Below are 19,416 nucleotides of genomic sequence, written 5' to 3'. Positions count from 1 at the left end.
TGTGCGGGGGAAGGCAGCCGCCGGAACGCAGAGATGCGCTTCCGGGGTGGGGCCTGCCGCCCGCAAGCACGCTCACCTCCGTTGCGCCTGCGCCCTGGCCTGCCCGGATTCTGTTAACGGTGGTGGCGGCTTGTTGGGATACGCTGAGTGATGGGAGAGCGTGCTCTTTAACTTCGGAGGGAGATGCGCTCTCGTGTTGCCGTCAGGGCCTGCAATAAGGTCTGCAGGTGCCTGTTGTCTGGATTTGGGGGTCGAGTAGATGCGGGGCAGCCGGAGCTGTTGACGCAAAGGAGTAGCCCCCAAGGAGGACACCTGAGGTCGCACGCGGAGCTCGAGGGGAACGGCGAGCACCCAGAAGCCCCCGGGTCTGGAGAGGGAAGCGAGGCGCTGTTAGAGATCTGTCAGAGAAGGCATTTCCTAAGTGGAAGCAAGCAGCAGCTTAGCCGGGATTCTCTTCTGAGTGGGTGCCACCCCGGCTTTGGACCCTTGGGCGTAGAGTTGCGGAAGAACCTCGCCGCAGAATGGTGGACCTCGGTGGTGGTGTTCAGGGAGCAGGTATTCCCGGTGGACGCTCTCCACCACGAACCAGGCCCTTTGCTACCCGGGGACAGTGCCTTCAGGTTAGTTTCTGCAGAAACTCTACGCGAAATCTTGCAAGACAAAGAGCTGAGTAAGGAACAGCTAGTAGCATTTCTTGAGAACGTATTAAAAACTTCTGGGAAACTACGGGAGAACCTTCTTCACGGTATGCTTCACGATTTCATGCTTCAAAACAGGTGTGGGGTGGAAAGGCGAGGCAGTCTTGCTGGATTTTGGGGATTGCAACTGGCCCTTTATTCCCATGCAAAAGAAGTTAGCTAGTTCTCATCTTTTTGAAGTAATCAAGTATATTAACAGTGCTCTACCCTGGAGAAAACTGGTCCTTGGAATCATTGCTGTTCCTTAAAGAATCTGTCCGAAGGACCTGGAAACGCTCTCAATTTCACGGGGCAACTTTTGAACACAGTGCTGTCATTTAGTGCAGTGTAGTCTAAGTGCATAAGGAACTACAAAGACATTTTGAACTTTTCTTAGATTTATTCCAAGTAGAAATGTTGAAATTATAATTCTGAAACTATTTCATGTGTATCACAGGATAAATCCAGGCCGGGCGCAGTGGCTCACGCCTGTAATCCCAGCATTTTGGAAGGCTGAGCCGAGTGGATCACCTGAGGTCAGGAGTTGGAGACCAGCCTGGCCAACATGGTGAAACCCCATCTCTACTAAAAAGACAAAAATTAGCCGGCCGTGATGGCGAACTAAATAAAAATAAAAATATTTTTATTTTTAGAAGATGCATGCTGCAGTATTGGGAGTGAACAAGCTACTTGGGAAGCTGAGGCAGGAGAATCGCTTGAACCCAGGAGGCAGAGGTTGCAGTGAGCCGAGATCACACCACTGCACTCCAGCTTGGGTGACAAGAGCAAAACTCCCTCTCAAAAAAAAAAATCAAATAGTTGGGTTAGTTGTTATTAGGAACCAAGATTTTCATTGTAAAAAAAGAGATAATATGTAAAAGAAGGTACGTATAAACTAATGTTAAATATGAATTGGTAAATTAAAATTGAATATGAGTAAATTAAAATCGAATATGGGTCTCACTCTGTCACCCAGACTTGAGTGCAGTAGTGCAGTGGTGTGATCATGGCTCACTGCAGCCTCAACCTCTGAGGCTCAGGTGAACCTCCCACCTCAGCCTCCCAAGTAGCTGGGACTACAGGCGCATGCCACCACACCCAGCTAATTTTTGTGTTTTTCGTAGAGATGAGGTTTTGCCATGTTGTCCAGGCTGGTCTTGAACTCCTGAGCTCAAGCAATCTGCCCGTCTTGGCCTCCCAAAGTGCTGGGATTACAAGTGTGAGCCACACTGCCTAACCTTATGGTTTTTAAAAATATATTTCCTAACTTTCTTCATTGAATGTTCCTAGAAGCAATGTCCCTCCGTAGCAATGAGCACACCTAGTGCCCAGATCTTGTCTAAGGTGAACCAGTACTGGGAGAAATGGCTGATTCCAGTTCTGGGGTTAGGGGAAGTACAAGGTGAGTTTGAAACACTTTATGGTGCTAAAAAGCAAAGAATTGCTTGAAGACTAATGGGTCATATCAAAAGGTCACAGATGCTGACTTGAGAAGGGTTGTCACTGGCTACGTCTAGGACAAATTGAACATTAAGATACATATTAATGATAATGGATCATAACACATTGATTAAAATCTAAGAGTCCAGGGGGGAGGGATTGCATTGGGAGTTATACCTGATGTAAATGACGAGTTGATGGGTGCAGCACACCAACATGGCACAAGTATACATATGTAACAAACCCGCACATTATGCACATGTACCCTACAACTTAAAGTATAATAATAAAAAAAAAATAAAAAATAAAAAATAAAAAAATAAAAAAAATTTAAAAAAATAAAAAAAATAAAAAAATAAAATCTGAGAGTCCATAGTATTAATCAAAAACAAATAATTGAGCCTAGAGGTCGGGAGTGTGGGGAAGAGGTAGAGAAAGCTTATGTTTTTACAGAATCTATGGAATAAATGTAGAAGGAAAGATACATTAGAAAATTCACGGCCGGGCGCGGTGGCTCAAGCCTGTAATCCCAGCACTTTGGGAGGCCGAGACGGGCGGATCACGAGGTCAGGAGATCGAGACCATCCTGGCGAACACGGTGAAACCCCGTCTCTACTAAAAAAATACAAAAAACTAGCCGGGCGAGGCGGCGGGCGCCTGTAGTCCCAGCTACTCGGGAGGCTGAGGCAGGAGAATGGCGTAAACCCGGGAGGCGGAGCTTGCAGTGAGCTGAGATCCGGCCACTGCACTCCAGCCCGGGTGACAGAGCCAGACTCCGTCTCAAAAAAAAAAAAAAAAAAAAAAAAAAAAAAAAGAAAATTCACCATTTCTTAATATTGCAATCCCTGATACAATTGATTCAAGCAACAGTCATCAATGGATTCTAAAATATTGGGTGAAATACTGTTGGGGAGCAGGATATTATTGGGGAGTGGATATTTACTACCTTAACCAAGTAATCAAATTTGGTGTCATCAGTAGTGGAATAACTTGATAACATGTTCCTCCTGTTATTATGCAATAAGATACACACATCTACTATGTAGTATTTTGCTAAAAATGATTAGCCGAAATTAAATCATAAGGAAACAATCAGACAAATTCCAAATGTGGGATAATCTGTGACTAAACTGGACTCAAAAGTTAGTGTCATTAATAGCAAAATTAAGGGGGAAAGGAGTCAGGGGAAATGTTCTAGATTCAAAGAGATGAAAGAAACCTACTCAGAATGCCATACATGAATCTTAATTGGAAAGAAAGAGAACAGTGAAAGATATTTGGGGTGAAAATTGGAACAAATAAAATATCTGCCATATGTTAGATTATATTGTGGTATTATGGTTCACTTTTTATGGTGGTATAATGGTATATAGGAAATATTTTTATTTTTAGAAGATGCATGCTGCAGTATTTGGGAGTGAACAAGAAAAAAAATGTAGCAAAATATTGATAATTGATGAATCTAGGTAAAGGGTATACAAGTGTTCACTCTATATGGATGTTTATTATTTTTTAAACTTTCTTGTAGATTTGAAAATCTTTGCTGGGCAAGGTGGCTCATGCCTGTAATCCCAACAGTTTGGGAGGCTGAGGTGGGCAGATCACGAGGTCAGGAGATGGAGCCCATCCTGGCTAACACGGTGAAACCCCGTCTCTACTAAAAATACAAAAAAAATTAGCTGGGCATGGTGGCGGGCGCCTGTAGTCCCAGCTACTAGGGAGGCTGAGGCAGGAGAATGGCATGAACCCGGAAGGCGGAGGCTGCAATGAGCCGAGACCACGCCACTGCACTCCAGCCTGGGCGACAGAGCGAGACTCCATCTCAGAAAAAAGAAAAGAAAACTTCAAACTAAAAAGTCGGGGTGAAACTACCTAGAATTAAGTGGTGATCGACAGGGTCTCACTCTGTTACTCAGGCTGGAGCACAGTGGCACCATCCCAGCTCACGGCAACCTTGGCCTCCCAGGCTAAAGTGATCCACCTACCAGCTTTCCAAGTAGCTGGAACTACAAGGCACACACCATCATGCCTGGCTTATTTTTGTATATTTTTAGAGGTGAGGTTTTGCTGTGTTGCCCAGTCTGGTCTCAGAACTCCTGAGCTCAAGCAATCTGCCCACCTCGACCTCCCAGAGTGCTGGGATTATAGGCATGAGCCACCGAGCCCGGCCAAGATCTGTCTTTATAGCTCCATGATACTTGTACTGCTGTGTTAACATTATTACTACTATTGATGTGTCTATTGACAAAAGTGATTTGGGTTTGTGGACTAGATGTATACAATGATTTATGTTTTGACAGGTGCCTTGGAACACTATGTTAATTGCCTGAATCTGGTAAACAAGAGGCTACCTTATGGCCTTGCTCAGATTGGAGTGTGTTTTCATCCTGTTTTTGACACTAAGCAGATACCAAATGGTGTTAAAAGGTATAAAAAGTGGCAAATAACTTGGCCTTGTATTTAAATAGTCAAAAACCAGTCATTTCCACTTGGGATAGATTATATAATTTTCAGATAAGCTAACTTCGTGATATTTTTTATATCTAAAGAATTGGTGAGAAGACTGAAGCTTCATTAGTATGGTTTACTCCTGCGAGAACTTCAAACCAATGGCTTGATTTCTGGTTACGTCATCGACTCCAGTGGTGGAGAAAGGTACTGCAACAATAAACTTTAATAGTTAATAAACTGTCATAATGTATCAGTGGTAATTCTTCTGACATACATGAAATTTTATTTGATGTATGTAGCTATTAATATGTTATACAAATAACCTCTTTGTAATGGTTTTCATTGTTCCAGATTACAAAGTTACTTTGGTAAAAACATTTGTTGGACTCAGATGTGTTTGTTGATTAGCCTTTCTGTATAAGGTGAAATTCAAAGCCCTCACCTAGCATTTCTGGCTGATGTAGAGTTTGACCCTTGACCATTGTCACAGCTTCAGCTTTTCCTACCTACCTCCATGAACTTTCCATATTAGTCAAAATGGCTCTGTAATTGATAATCAAGTTTTAGTACTCACTGAAGAAAAGAGTTGAAGTAAGCATTTTTGTCTCGCCATGTGTTATGTTACCATTTCCCGACTCAGACATCCCCAAATACCCATTTAAACTGTATGGAATAATCACGAGTCATCAAGAACTTCACAGAAGGGTAAGAATGAGGACTGGACTATCTGTTACTTTCTTCTTTATCCCAGTTTAGTTCATGGTTAACATCCCCTCTTCCTCACTGGCCATGAAAAGGCTGGATAACATCAACAGTTTTTTCTCTGTAGTTCTTTCCTACTAAAAAACAATACTTTAAGCAATATACTCAGTATTTTCACTTTTATTTTTGTTGTCTGTTTTTGTTATTGTTTTTTTTTTCCACAAGTACCAGTCATCTTATATTTGGAGGTTAATTCCCATTAGGATATGAAAGGATTCAGCAACAATCGAGATTGTGTTCCTTATGGAGGGGCTCTGGCCAAGAAGGTTGTTGGGGGAGTACAGAGTGTGTATTCTTCAGGGTACTTGCGTAGCCACTCGTGCTTGAGCTCATTGTAGGAAAGGCAGTAGATGAAGAGCATGTAGGCCGCCAGCACCATGGTAAACCCTGAGATGCTCCCCTTCTTCATGTTGATGTACTTGTTGTAGTACCAGTAGTAACCTCTTCGAAACGCTCTAGCAGTGCCACTAGGGCTGAAGTCCCACATCAAGATCCACCTTGGCAGCTCCCCTAGTTTGACCTCCAGAAGTGTCTCGTCCTTCACTGGTACAACTGACGCCATCTTCGTTTTTTTAGAGACATAATCTCACTCTTTGGCCCAGGCTGGAGTGCAGTTGCACAGTCACAACTCACTGCAACTTCTTTTATTATTTGTAGAGATGAAGTCTTGCTCTGTTGCCCAGGCTGGTCTCGAAGTCCTAAGCTCAAGTGATCCCCCTGCCTCGGCCTCCCAAAGAGCTGGGATAACAGGCATGAGCCACTGCGCCCAGCCAGTATTTTCACTTTTTAAAAATTAAATTTCAGCAACCTGTGGTCCCAGCTACTCTGAATCCTAAGGCAGGAGGATTGCTTGAGGCCAGCAGTAGGAGGCAGCAGTGAGCTATGATTGCACCTGTGAATAGCCACTGCACTCTCTAACCTGGGCAACAGAATGAGACACATCTCAAAAAAAAAAAAAAAAAACTAAATTAGAATATATTTTAAAATTTGTTTTCAGGACTTGACTAGTTTCACACATTTGCTGAATTAAAAAGTATCAATTTAAATTCTTACAGATAATTATGGGAGTAGAGTTAAATTAGCATGTATTTATATGTTAAGACAAACTTAAATTTTCTTTTCCAGTTTGCCATGAGTCCATCTAACTTCAGCAGCAGTGACTGTCAGGATGAAGAAGGCAGGAAAGGAAACAAACTTTACTACAGTTTTCCCTGGGGAAAGGAGCCAATAGAAACCCTGTGGAACCTAGGAGATCAAGAACTTTTACACATGTATCCTGGCAACGTATCTAAATTGCATGTATGTTTTACCTCGAGCTCCTATGTATTTTTTACCCAGATTCTCTATAATCATTTCTGAACCATTTGAGAATAAGGTGCAAACATGGTGTTCCATGACCCCTTAATACTTCATTGTGTATTTTTCAGATGCAGAGACACTCACCTACATAACTACAATCCAACCATCAAAATCAGGAAATTAACAGTAATCCACTATTGCCACCGAGCCCTACAAATTGAACTGATTATCTCAATAATGGCCTTTGTAGGTCCAAGATCTTATCTTTCATGTAGTTGTCATATGCCTTTACTCTCCTTCAAATGAACAGTTCCTCTTGTCCTGCGTGACCTTGACATTTTTGAAGAGTACAGTCTAGTTAGTCTGTAGAATATGCCTTGACTGGGATCTGTCTGCTGTTTCCACGTGATTTATATATTTTTGTCGGGAGTACTACAGAAGTGGTGCTGCTCTCTTCTCAGTGTGTCATGAGGAGTGTTACTGGTGATGTTAACTTTTATCATTTAGTTAAGATTGTGTCTACCAGATTTCTCCAATGTAAAGTTAATAAATATTTTGTACTTATGAATTAACTAATGGCCAGGCGCGGTGGCTCATGCCTGTAATCCCAGCACTTTGGGAGGCTGAAGTGGGAGGATCACAAGGTCAAGAGATTGAGACCATCCTGGCCAACATGGTGAAACCCTGTCTCTACTGAAAATACAAAAATTAGCTGGGTGTGGTGGCATGCCCTTATAGTCCCAGCTACTTGGGAGGCTGAGATAGGAGAATCGCTTGAACCCGGGAGGTGGAGGTTGTAGTGAGCCAAGATCGTGCCACTGTACTCCAGCCTGGCGACAGAGTGAGACTCCATCTAAAAAAAAAAAAAAATTAGTAATTAATTAAGTGTCGTGGGCAGATACTTTAAGATGATGCAGATAATTTCTTTGTCACCAAATTTTGCCTTACTGGTTGCAGCATCCATTGATGATTCTTGCCCAGATCAGTTATTACTGTGAGGTTTGCCAAATGGTGATTTTTTTTTTTTTTTTTCTTTAAAGGGTTTTTTTTGAGACAGGATTTCACTCTATCGCTCAGGCTGAAACACAGTGGTGTGGTGATAGCTCACTGCAACCTCAAACTCTTGAGCTCAAGCAATCCTGTCTCAGCCTCCCAAGTAGCTAGGACTACAAGCATGTATCACCGCACCTGACTAATTGTTTAATATTTGTAGAGACGGGGTCTAACTTTGTTTCCTGGGCTGGTCTCAAACTCCTGGGATGAAGCAATCCTCCTGCCTCAGCCTCCCAAAATGCTTGGATTATAGGAATGAGTCACCATGTTTGGCCATGTCACCAAATTTTGCCTTACTGATTGCAGCATCCCTTGATGATTCTTGCTGAAATCAGTTAGTACTATGAGATTTGCCAATGGTGTTTTTTTCCCCTTTCCTTTTTTTTTTGTTTTTTTTTTTTTGTTTTTTTAAACCAAATTCCATCATTCCTTCTAGATTTACTGGTCAGCAATATACTGTAGAGTAGAGCTTTTCCTTCTCCCCCATTTTTTTTTATATTGGTATGGATTCACAGATTACTTTCTCAGTAGGTTACAGTGTGTTACTGTCATTATTTATTTTGATGGTCAAATTGTCCTAGACTTGGCCAGTGTCCTTTTGACATATCTCCATCATTGTCTTGACGAGCACTTCCTTACCTTTTGTAGCAATATATTGTTCCAGGATCATCAGTGAGCCAAGACTGTGCCTACTGCACTCCAGCCTGTACAATAGGATGAGACTATGTCTCAACAAAAAAAAGAAAAAATACATAGCAAAAACATAGGAGTTTATATATAATGAGTAGAAAGTAGATTAATTTTAATTTTTTTGTTTTTTGAGACGGCGTCTCACTCTGTTGCCCAGGCCAGAGTGCAGTGTCGCAATTCCCAGGTTCAAGTGGTTCTTCTGCCTCAGCCTCCTGAGTAGCTGGGACTACAGGCACGCGCCACCACGCCCGGGTAATTTTTGTATGTTTAGTAGAGACAGGGTTTCACCATATTGACCAGGCTGGAGTTTTTAAATATGAATAACTAATGAAAAACTAGAAGGCTTAACTGGTGAACATTTTCCTTTAACTCCACCACCATCACACTTCATTTTGGGGTATTCAGCTCTCAAATGAAACTTATTGGTTAATTATCATAGTTAAAGAACAGCTCAACCTTGTGCCTAGGGATTTAAAGATGATTTTTGTATTGTCACTATTAGTCTCTTATTTTGTTCTTTTTTTTTTTCTTTCTTTTGTATGAAGAATGGGGTCTCACTATGTTACCCAGTCTGGTCTTGAACTCCTGGGCTCAAGCTGTCCTCCTGCCTCTGCCTTTCTAAGTGCTAAGATTACATGTGTAGCCACCAAGCCCAGATTATTTTGTTCTTTTATTGGTATCATTTTCACTAATGAAGAGTTTTCCTATTGCAGAAATTTTTTCTTCCATGACACTGTTCCTTTTCTGTTTCCAAAGTTCACAAAATTATTCATCATTAGTTGACCATGTTATAAAATATTAAGTAGAATTTCTGTCATTTAGTATGCTTTCTTGAAATGTTTCTCAGGCCATTTCTTTCTAAAAATTATTTAATAGAGACGGGGTCTCACTGTGTTGCTCAGGCTGGTCTTGAACTCCTGGGCTCAAGCGATCCTCCTGCCTCAGCCTCCCAAAGTGCTGAGATTATAGGCGTGAACCACTGCACCCAGCCTCTTAGGCCGTTTTGTATATGTTTTTAGTTGATTTTATAGTTAATGTCCAAATATATTTTTTAGAGAACAGTGAAGCAGACCAATAAAGGCTGAAAAACAGTTAGGATAGAAAATAATTTGTTCTGGATGGTGTGAAAAATCAGATATTGTTAGAAGAGTTGCCACCAGATATCCTGACATTGTTGGATATCCAATTTTCAAAAAATTAGAAAACATTAAACAGTTTTTTGTTTGTTTGTTTTAAATAGAGATGGGATCTTGCCATGTTGCCCAGGCTGGTCTCAAACTCCTGGACTCAAGTGATCCTCCTGCCCTGGCCTCCCAAAGTGCTGGGATTATAGGAGTGAGTCACTGTGCCCAGCCTAAAGCATTCTTCATACTTAAAGATTCAGATTTAGATTTTGTTTGATTCATATCACACCACAGAATCTGTCAATACTTGAGTTTGTCCTTTTTTTTTTTTTTTTTTTTTTTTGAGATGGAGTCTCACTCTGTCACCCAGGCTGGAGTATAGTGGCACAATATCTGCTCACTGCAACCTCTACCTCCTGGGTTCAAGTGATTCTCATGCCTCAGCCTGCCGAGTAGCTGGGACTACAAGCATGCACCACCACGCCCAGCTAATTTTTGTCTTTTTAGTAGAGATAGGGTTTCACCATGTTGGCCAGGCTGGTCTCGAACTCCTGAACTCAAGTGATTCGTCCACCGTGGCCTCCCAAAGTGCTGGGATTACAGACATGAGCCACTGCTCCCAGCCCAGTTTATCTTATTAACTATCAGTTCTGTAACTGTGTGAAATATAACTGGTAGAATAGAGTCCCAGGTATCAGAAAGTTTATTGCCTTTGAGGGCAAATTCTTGTGAATCTTTAAAGTATCATATGCAATTCAAATAGGTTTAAAATGTCAGTATATATATGTATTAATGAAGACTAGTTGATCATGAATAATTAACAGAAGCTGAGGATTTAAATTTGTGGGCTTTTCTCTTTTTCTTTTTTTTTTTGTTCTGTGACTCTAGCCAAAGGTGGTTATTTAAGTATTTTTAAAAATTACATGAATATCCAGGTGAATAATGATTTACAAAAAAAGAAAGATGAAAGTGCAACTGTTTTTATCCAAAACTTAAAAAATTTCTAGGATTGAAATTTTTAAGAAATTTGAAATGATTCCTCTTCAATTTAGAGAAGTAAGTCTGTTTATCAATACTTAATTCATATCATGTACTATGATGTAGTTTATTTTCATAATTATGGCTTTAATGCAAAAAGTAAGTTTTTAAAAGATTTTTTTTTATGAAAATAACTTTACATTTCAGAAAATCATACTCCAAATCCCTTTCCCTAAAGCACACCATTTTTTTCCCTAAGGCCTCTTCTGAACTTTATGAATAATCAGGGAACAATTTTTACTTAAAGTGTTACCTTTCTAGGCCGGGCACAGTGGTTCACGCCTGTAATCCCAGCACTTTGGGAGGCTGAGGTGGGTGGATCACCTGAGCTGAGGAGTTTGAGAACAACCTGGCCAATATGGTGAAACCCTGTCTCTACTAAAAATAGAAAAAAAATTAGCCGGACATGGTGGTTTGCGCCTGTAGTCCTAGCTACTCAGGAGACTGAGGCAAGAGAATCACTTGAACCCGGGTGGTGGAGGTTGGCAGTGAGGTGAGATCACGCCATTGCACTCCAGCCTGGGTGACAGAGCGAGACTCTGGCTGTATTTAAAAAAAAAAAAAAAAAAAAAAGGGTTACCTTTCTGAATACTAACTCTTAGCTCAGAAGCATTAAATAAATAGTTTGTAGGGCTGTTGAAAAAATTGATGCCTAGGTCCCACTTCAGTTGAGTTCGTTCAGAATCTCTGGGATAGAGCCCAACCAAGCACCATAGTTTTAAAATTCACATTTGGGCCTCGCTGATGAAACACTGGACTCACTGAGAGCAGAGAATGCATCTTTATCGTCTTCTTGGGCCCAGTGCCTACCACGGGCCTGGTACAGAGTGGGTGCTTTGTAAAATGAAACTTTACTTTTATATTCCGATTGTGTAAGTCTAAAATATGTACTCGGGAGGCTGAGGCAGGAGAAATCACTTGAACCTGGGAGGTGGACGTTGCAGTGAGCTGAGATCACACCACTGCACTCCAGCCTGGCCAGGCAACAGAGTGAGACTCCGTCTCAGGGGAAAAAAAAAAAAAAAAAAACAGTTCCGTGAAATGATTCTTTATTTTTCTTCTGTTTTTCTGTGAAGGGCCGAGATGGACGAAAAAATGTGGTTCCTTGTGTTCTGTCTGTAAATGGGGATCTAGACCGAGGCATGCTGGCCTACCTCTATGATGCTCTTCAGCTGACGGAGAACTCCTTTACAAGAAAGAAAAATCTTCATAGAAAGGTGCTGTTGGTGTTTTAGAGATAGGCTTGGGAAACTAAAAATATGGGTTGTTGTTATTTTTTTCTTAATGTTAGTGTGCTTGGTTTCTAACATAAACTGTGAATAATAAATTTAGTGCATGTAGTCTAAATATTTTTTAGTTTTTTTAGAATCTGGCCACAGGAATAAGAATCAGGTTCTCACAGAATAGAACAAGGCATCCCTAATAAGTATTCCCAAAGGCATTTCTGTTTAATTGTGAACAGACAGCTGTCTCTGTGACTCCTAGCCCCTGAACCTTTCCATTGGTGGCTTCCATTTGTATCAGAAGCTGAAGCATTGGTACACAGGAGGAAGAAAGACCGGATCAGGGACACCAGTGCTGTTGACCTCTCTGCCCCCGGGTATCTGGCTTCTGGTCTCGTGCCACATGGCTGGTCGCTGGATCAGAGGAGCTAGATGTGGGCCTGGAAAGGCTGATTTTAGTGCATGAACGTGCACTTGGATTATTTTTATGGATCAAAGAAAATTGAGAGGAGAAGTTGAAGTTATAGGAGAGAAAATAAATGACTAATGGGGCAAGATGAAGGAAACAGGAGGGGTCAGGATGGGATCAAGAGCCCAAGTAGAGGAATGTGTCTTGAAAAGGAGTTATTTGAAACAGCAGGGAAGAAAAAAAGGATAGTGAGATAATAAAAAGGCTACTGGGCTTTTTGGCCTTTGAAGGACATTTTACTGATACCCTCTGTTTTCTCAGGGATTTAGGAGGCACTATTAGTTTAAAGGTGGAAGAGTGGGGGTTTAAATGGCACGAGTGGGGAATAGTCATATACCCTTTGAAGATAAAAGGAAGCTGCCCCAAATCAAAAGTTTTAACAAGTAATGTTGAGTTGAGTGTTCAGCTGGGATTGGAAACCATGAGTTTGTAGGAAACCACTCTGCTTAGTTAAGTAATTTATACAGTGTTCATTTAGCCTGCTATAGCCATGGAGAAGTCTGATTATAGAAATTGTTCTGGGGGATGGGGGTTATAAATGGTATGTAGCTAATAAAGAAAGGAATCCTTTATTTTTCTTATACTCCACTTCCAAACCGTCAGCAAATCCTGTTTGACTCTAACTTCAAAACATATCCTGAGTCTGACCACTTCCTAGCCTGTCCCCTGCTACCACCCTGCTATAAGCCACCGCCACCCCTCCTCCCCCGATAGAGTGGCTCTGTTCAAAGGTGCATGTTGTGTTGCTCCTCTGCTCAGAGCCTTCCGGGAAAGCTGCTCATCTCACTCAGGAAAAACCGAAGCCCTCTTTTTGATCTGCTATTCTCCACCTCACTCAGTCTGCTCCAACAGCACTGACCTTGCTATTTCTAGAACATGCCGGAGATGCTGCCAGCTCAGAGCCGTCATTTGTATTCCCCATTGCCTAGAGTGCTCTTTCTCCATCATCCACGTCTTGTCCCCCCACCTCCTTTCAAGTGTCCTTTCAAGTGTCCTCTCAAGTGTCACCATAGGGAAAGGACCTTCTCTGACCACCTTAAAGTTGCTGAAAACCTCGCCCAGCCTGCCCCTTGCCAGCATGTTCCATCTTCTTCCTTTTTTAGCACCTACCACCTTCACATATATTATTTACTTATTTTTATTGTCTGTTTCTCCCTGCCACGAGAGACAGAGATTTTTGCCCCTAGCACCTGGAACTATTCCTGGTATCAGAGGCATTAAAATGTTTGTTGGATGAATTAATGAATGAGAAGAGCAGGCTGGGCTGAATGGCTCACGCCTGTAATCCCAGCACTTTGGGAAGCCAAGGTGGGTGGATCATTCAGGTCAGGAGTTGGAGACCAGTCTGTCTGGGCAACATGGCAAAACTTTGTCTTTACAAAAAAAAATACTAAAAACTAGCTGGGCATGGTGGTGGGCACCTGTAGTCCCTGCTACTTAGGAGGCTGAAGGGGGAGGATGGCTTGAGCCCAGAGACGGGGGTTGCAGTGAGGCAGTGAGTGGAGCATTCTAGCCTGGGCAACAGAGCCAGACCCTGTCTGGAAAAAAAAAAAAAAAATTAATTTTTTAATTAAAAAATATATATATATAAAGAGAGGAACAGTAGTTTTTGACAAGAGAGAGAAAGTTGAAATGCTAAGCCACGTGGCCCTGGCTGGTAGGGTCCAAAGTGATGCTTGGAAGAAGCATTTTGACTGAGGGAGTTGTCAGAAAATGGGAAGGTCTCAGGTTAATTTGTTTTTTGTTGTTGTTGTTTTTTTTTTTTTTTTTTTTTTTTTTTGAGACAGGATCTCACTCTGTCCCCCAGACTGGAATGCAGTGGCATGATCTTGGGCTCACTGCAGCCTTGACCTCCCAGGTCAAGCATTCTTCCCACCTTAGCCACCTGAGTTGCTGGGACTACTGGTGTGTGCCACACCCAGCTAATTTTTTGTTGTTGTTTTTTTGATAGAAGTTTTCACCGTGTTGCCCAGGCTGGTCTCAAACTCCTGAGCTCAAGGAATGCACCTGCCTCAGCCTCCCAAAGTGCTGGCATTACAGGCATGCACCACCATGCCTGGCCAATTTAATTTCTTTCTGTCAAACATCTAAGTGGAGAGATCTGGAGGCAGCTGAGTATGTTATTACATGGTGTTTTTATGACCTCAGCTAACTTCTGTTTTCACACAGAAAATTGTAACTGTTAAGAAACTGTGTTTGTTAATACTTGTGTTATATTTAAACTTTTGTTATATTTAAACAAACTATGCTTTTTTCCCCCTTTCCTGTCTTCTCCTTCCCCCATTTAATTGCCTTAGGTACTTAAACTTCACCCTTGTTTAGCCCCTATTAAGGTTGCTTTGGATGTAGGAAGAGGCCCCACATTGGAACTAAGACAGGTGAGTTAAATGAGTTTAAATGTCATGATTTTAATTACAGGTTGAGTATTGTCCAAAACACTTTGGACCAGGACTGTTTTGGATCTCGGATTTTTTTGGTATATTTGCATCTCTAATCCAAAAATCCAAAATCTTAAATGTTCTGATGAGCATTTCCTTTGAACTCAAGGTTTCAGGTTTTGGAGCATTTTGGATTTTGGGTTTTCTGATTAGGGATGCTCAACCTAACATCCCTAATCAGGGTGCAGTGGCACGATCTCGGCTCACTGCAAACTCTGCCTCCCAGGTTCAAGCAATTCTCCTGCCTCAGCCTCCCTAGTAGATAGGATTACAGGTGACCACACCTGGCTAATTTTTTAGTATTTTTAGTAGAGACAGGGTTTCATCATGTTGGCCAAGCTGGTCTCTAACTCCTGACTTCAAGTGATCCACCCACCTCGGCCTCCCAATGTGCTGGGATTACAGGCGTGAGCCACCGTGCCTAGCCTTTCCCCTTTGAACTTAACACTTTTGATAACTGACTATATTCAAATATTCTAGATATATGATTTGATTTTTCTAATTTGTTCTGATGATTAAATACTCTTAAGAAAAGCCATGGGGGATGGCTTTCATTTCGTTCCAGAGACTCCTTCAGCAGTCATCATTTCTGTCTGGGTAATTGAGACCCAGTCCAGACGTGAACGTGGACACTAAAAAGATTTAAAGACTTTGAGAGTCCCCCAGCTTTCTGACCCTGGCTTCTGTGGAGAGGTCTGGGAAGATGGGAGATAGTGAACTCAAAGAAGATACTGGCTTATGTCCCACATTTTCTCCGAGGGTATGGCAGCCTCCCTAATACACTTACAGCTAGGAAACTCCTAGGGTGATGTAGCTCAGTCACCATTTAGTAACGTCTGGAGAGATTTGTGGTTGTCCTAAGAGTGGGAGGGTGCTGCGGGCCTCTCCTGGAGGCCAGGAATGCTGCTAAACACCCTGGGTCAGCAGTGCCAGGGTAAGGAACCCTGCTCTGGACTGTTGGTGCTAGACTGTTAAGGGGGTTTTAAATTATGCTTTGTTTTGTTTCCCTATTGCTTGTTAAGAAAACAGTAAAGTTTACTATGTCATTTATTCATCATTACTTCTGTATTTCCAGTCAAGCTTTTGTCTCCAGCATTCCAGTGAAATTGGTTGATCAGTCTCGAAACAATTTCCATGGTTGGCTTCTGGAGTACTCCTCTCCTTTTCCTCATCCTTTTTCTTTCCTGGCTCTTCTTCCTCTTCCTGACTTGGTGGTATAACCTAGGGCTCAGGTCTCACCTCTCAGATGAGGGCTCTGAGTTCATACAGCCCTTTGCATCTCCTGGTTTTTTTTCTGACAGAATCTGTTTTGATTTTGTGTTTTGAATGATGATAATAAAAATTCTTATTTGGCATACAGATTTCTCAGAAGATTGGCATTTAGTACTCAGCTTTGCAATGCTTACTTCATTTTCAGAAGTATACAATTTATGAAGTATATGATATGGAAGTTATAAACATTAACATCACATAAAGAAACATACCCATTTTAGAGATTGAAGAGGGTGATCTGTGGCTTCACAAAAATAGGATAATCACTCTTAACTATCATTATTTCTTTCATATTTGAAGTTTTTCTATTTCTTTCTAGGTTTGTCAAGGGCTATTTAATGAGTTACTAGAAAATGGAATTTCTGTGTGGCCTGGTTATTTGGAAACTATGCAGTCCTCATTGGAACAACTTTATTCAAAGTAAGACTTGTATTATCATTAAAGAGTGTATTTCTTCAACAGTTTTTGATTATGTCTCCTTATGAATTACAGAAACAAATCTTTTCTAAATTTATATATAAAATATAATTTTAAATTATTCCTCACTTCCCCTTTTACAGAACTATGTATACTTAGTTCATTGCTACAGCAGGGAACAGGATTCAGCAAAGTGTGTTTGAGCACATGCCATGTGCAGTTCCAAGACTTAATGGCATGAAGTTTGTATACCTCAGCTTATCCACTTATGGATGAAAGTATGTATGTAGACAGCATGTGTTGAATCAAGACTGAAGGAATATGAGTGGAATGCCTGTCTTTGCTGGCATTGTGGTCCATTCCGAGACTGAGTGGAAAGGAATTCTATTCTGGAGGGATAGTCTATTCTAGTCTTCTAAGGGATTGGCACCTCTGTTCACCCAATTGCTCAAGACAGAGAAACTGGCTGTCATCCTTAACTCCTCCCTTTTCCTTATACTCTATATCTAGTCCATCACCAAATGCTGTAAGCTTGCCTTCTAAATGTATCTCAAATCCATCTCTGTCTTCGCTGCCACTACCCAAGCTAGAGTCAACAATATCTCTTGCCTGGATTATTGAAATCATCTCCTAATTGAGCTGTCTGTGTCTAGTCTCACCCCATGCTATTTCATTAATTGTTGTTTTTAAATAATCCATTCTTGTTATTTTTTTAAAACTTTTTGCGTTGAATGCGTATCTTTTGGGTGAAAAGTTGTGAAGCATTGTGTTTTGATCTTCAGTTCTCTGAAAATTTGTTAAAATACACCTTCCAGGCCAGGCATAGTGGCTCACACCTGTAATCCCAGCACTTTGGGAGGTCAAGGTGGGCGGATCACCTGAGGTCAGGAGTTCAAGACCAACCTGGCCAACATAGCGAAACACCGTCTCTACTAAAAATACAAAAAATTACCCAACAATGGTGGCTTGTGCCTGTAGTCCTAGCTATTTGGGAGGCTGAGGCAGGAGAATTGCTTGAACCCAGGAGGCAGAGGTTGCAGTGAGCTGAGATCAAGCCACTGCACTCCATCCTATGCAACAGAGCAAGACTCCTTCTCAAAAAAAAAAAAAAATACACCTTTCAGATGATGTCCAAAGAAAAGTAGTTTTCTATAATTAGAGCATCTAATGGTTTTATTACATATAAAATGAAGGGGCAGCACTTGAACTTTCTTGTCCTCTCAGGTTCTAAAATCTTATACTTTGAGCCATGTGGACATTATCAAGTTGCAGTTGTTCTTTATATGGTAAAGGTTTTGTTGTCCCAGGATATTTTTATGAAAATATTATTAGGTACCTACTATATTTTATGCACTTTGATATAGTAGTGAACAAGATAGAAAAATTTACTATTCTTTTTTTTTTTTTTTTAGACAGAGTCTCACACTGTCTCCCGGGTTGGAGTGCAATGGTGTGATCTCGGCTCACTGCAACCTCTGCCTCCCGGGTTCAAGTGATTCTCCTGCCTCAGCCTCCCTAGTAGCTGAGATTACAGGCACCCCATGCCCAGCTAATTTTTTGTAGTTTTAATAGAGATGGGGTTTCACTATGTTGGCCAGGCTGGTCTCGAACTCCTGACCTCGTGATCCGCCCACCTCGGCCTCCCAAAGTGCTGAGATTACAGGCATGAGCCACCACGCCTGGCCATACTATGGCTTATGTTCTAGGAGGACAAAATAGACAATAAACAGAGAAATAAAAAGTTTCTGATGGAGTCCTACAAAAGAAAGAAACAGTAATGAGATAGTGTGACTTGGTAAGCATACAGAAGGTCAGCTGTGCGTCTGTCTGTTTGGTTATTACTGAACTAGAAGCTATAAGCTAACATACTCAGTAATAAATGAAACATGATTTTGGTATAATTTGTTATACCAAATTGCATCTTTATTATAATATTGTTTATTGTAAGAGACTTCCGTATAATTTGTTATACCAAATTGCATCTTTATTATAATATTGTTTATTGTAAGAGACTTCCATCTAAAATAATTGTTCTCAGATTGCGTCCAAGAACCAAAAGGCGGAGATTATGAGGTTCATCTGTGATATCACCCCAAATGCCCAAATGATGTGTTGAGGTACCAGTGTTTATTCTCAGATTTGATTTTATTTTATGACTTTTCAGCTCTAGCAATAAGTTAGAAACTGTCTGAAAAGTTTACTTTAAATACGATTCAGAACTTTACAAATGTTGGGTTTTTTTGATCACCCTCAAGCCCTGACTGAGTTTGTGACTCTTGAGAGTGCATGGACACTGGCATGACAGCTGGCAACATGGAGGAATTTATCATTTACATTTGTGCTCATGTGTCTATTTAACTACTTTGTTCTTAGGTATGATGAAATGAGTATCCTCTTCACAGTTTTGATCACTGAAACTACTTTGGAGAATGGATTAATACATCTGAGAAGCAGAGACACGACAATGAAGGAAATGATGCATATATCCAAATTAAAAGACTTTTTGATTAAGTATATATCATCAGCTAAGAATGTATAGATTTTTATATTTGTATAATAAATATTCTTCTTTCCTAATTTGGTTGTCTTATGTTCACTCAGATTTATTTCTAGCCCCTTTGCACTTATGAAGTGGACATTTGTGGTGCTTGCTTTCATTCAGTGTTTATATTTTTGATGTCTTTCATTGTATCAGGAATATGTTCAGCTACAAGAAACAAAAATCTATACTGGATTAAGCAAATTGGGGTTTGTTTTTCTCATATACAAGAACGCTACAGGGTAGACTGTCCAAAGCGAGTATTACTGTTCCTATAGTTAGGGACCCAGGGACGCACTTTCTGTTCTGCCATCTTTTCGTACGCTGGTGTTTATCTTTAGAATTGTCGCTTCAGGATCATAGGTGGCTGTGTATCTAGTTAGGAGAAAAGTTAAAGAGACAAGAGCTAGTCAGCCAAGACTCTTCCTTTTTAAATTAGGAAAGTAAAAACTTTTCCAGACATCCCAGTTGGAAGATGTCTTTACATCTCTTTGGTCAGAACTAAGTCAAATGATGATTTCTAG

At 41.0% G+C, this 19,416-nt stretch overlaps 2 protein-coding genes and 1 pseudogene across 4 annotated transcripts in view; 1 reads left to right on the top strand and 2 right to left on the bottom strand.

The window, feature by feature from the left end:
• The first annotated feature begins 5 nt into the window (after positions 1 to 5).
• POLG2 (DNA polymerase gamma 2, accessory subunit) lies at positions 6 to 18,930 on the top strand. The gene is made up of 8 exons (XM_003913300.4): positions 6 to 745; positions 4,418 to 4,544; positions 4,667 to 4,772; positions 6,456 to 6,629; positions 11,611 to 11,751; positions 14,524 to 14,604; positions 16,256 to 16,356; positions 18,727 to 18,930. The coding sequence occupies exons 1-8, from the start codon at positions 184 to 186 to the stop codon at positions 18,890 to 18,892; spliced, it is 1,458 nt and encodes a 485-aa protein (XP_003913349.3). The 5' UTR covers positions 6 to 183; the 3' UTR covers positions 18,893 to 18,930.
• LOC103878918 lies at positions 5,433 to 6,020 on the bottom strand (annotated as a pseudogene).
• The window catches only part of MILR1 (mast cell immunoglobulin like receptor 1), a 32,842-nt gene continuing 31,738 nt past the window's right edge, over positions 18,313 to 19,416 (bottom strand). For all 3 annotated transcript variants that reach the window (XR_002518174.2, XM_009191027.4, XM_009191024.4), the window contains one exon: positions 18,313 to 19,267. Coding sequence is in view for 1 of the 3 variants with exons in the window: in XM_009191027.4 (XP_009189291.1) it covers positions 19,230 to 19,267 (38 nt within the window). In the remaining 2 variants the exon portion in view is untranslated. The remainder of the gene's footprint in view (positions 19,268 to 19,416) is intronic.

This window comes from Papio anubis, chromosome 17, assembly GCF_008728515.1.
Source record: "Papio anubis isolate 15944 chromosome 17, Panubis1.0, whole genome shotgun sequence".
Classification (NCBI taxonomy): domain Eukaryota; kingdom Metazoa; phylum Chordata; class Mammalia; order Primates; family Cercopithecidae; genus Papio; species Papio anubis.
The sequence above is the reverse complement of the archived record's forward strand: the minus strand, read 5'-3'. Positions and strand labels throughout refer to the sequence as shown.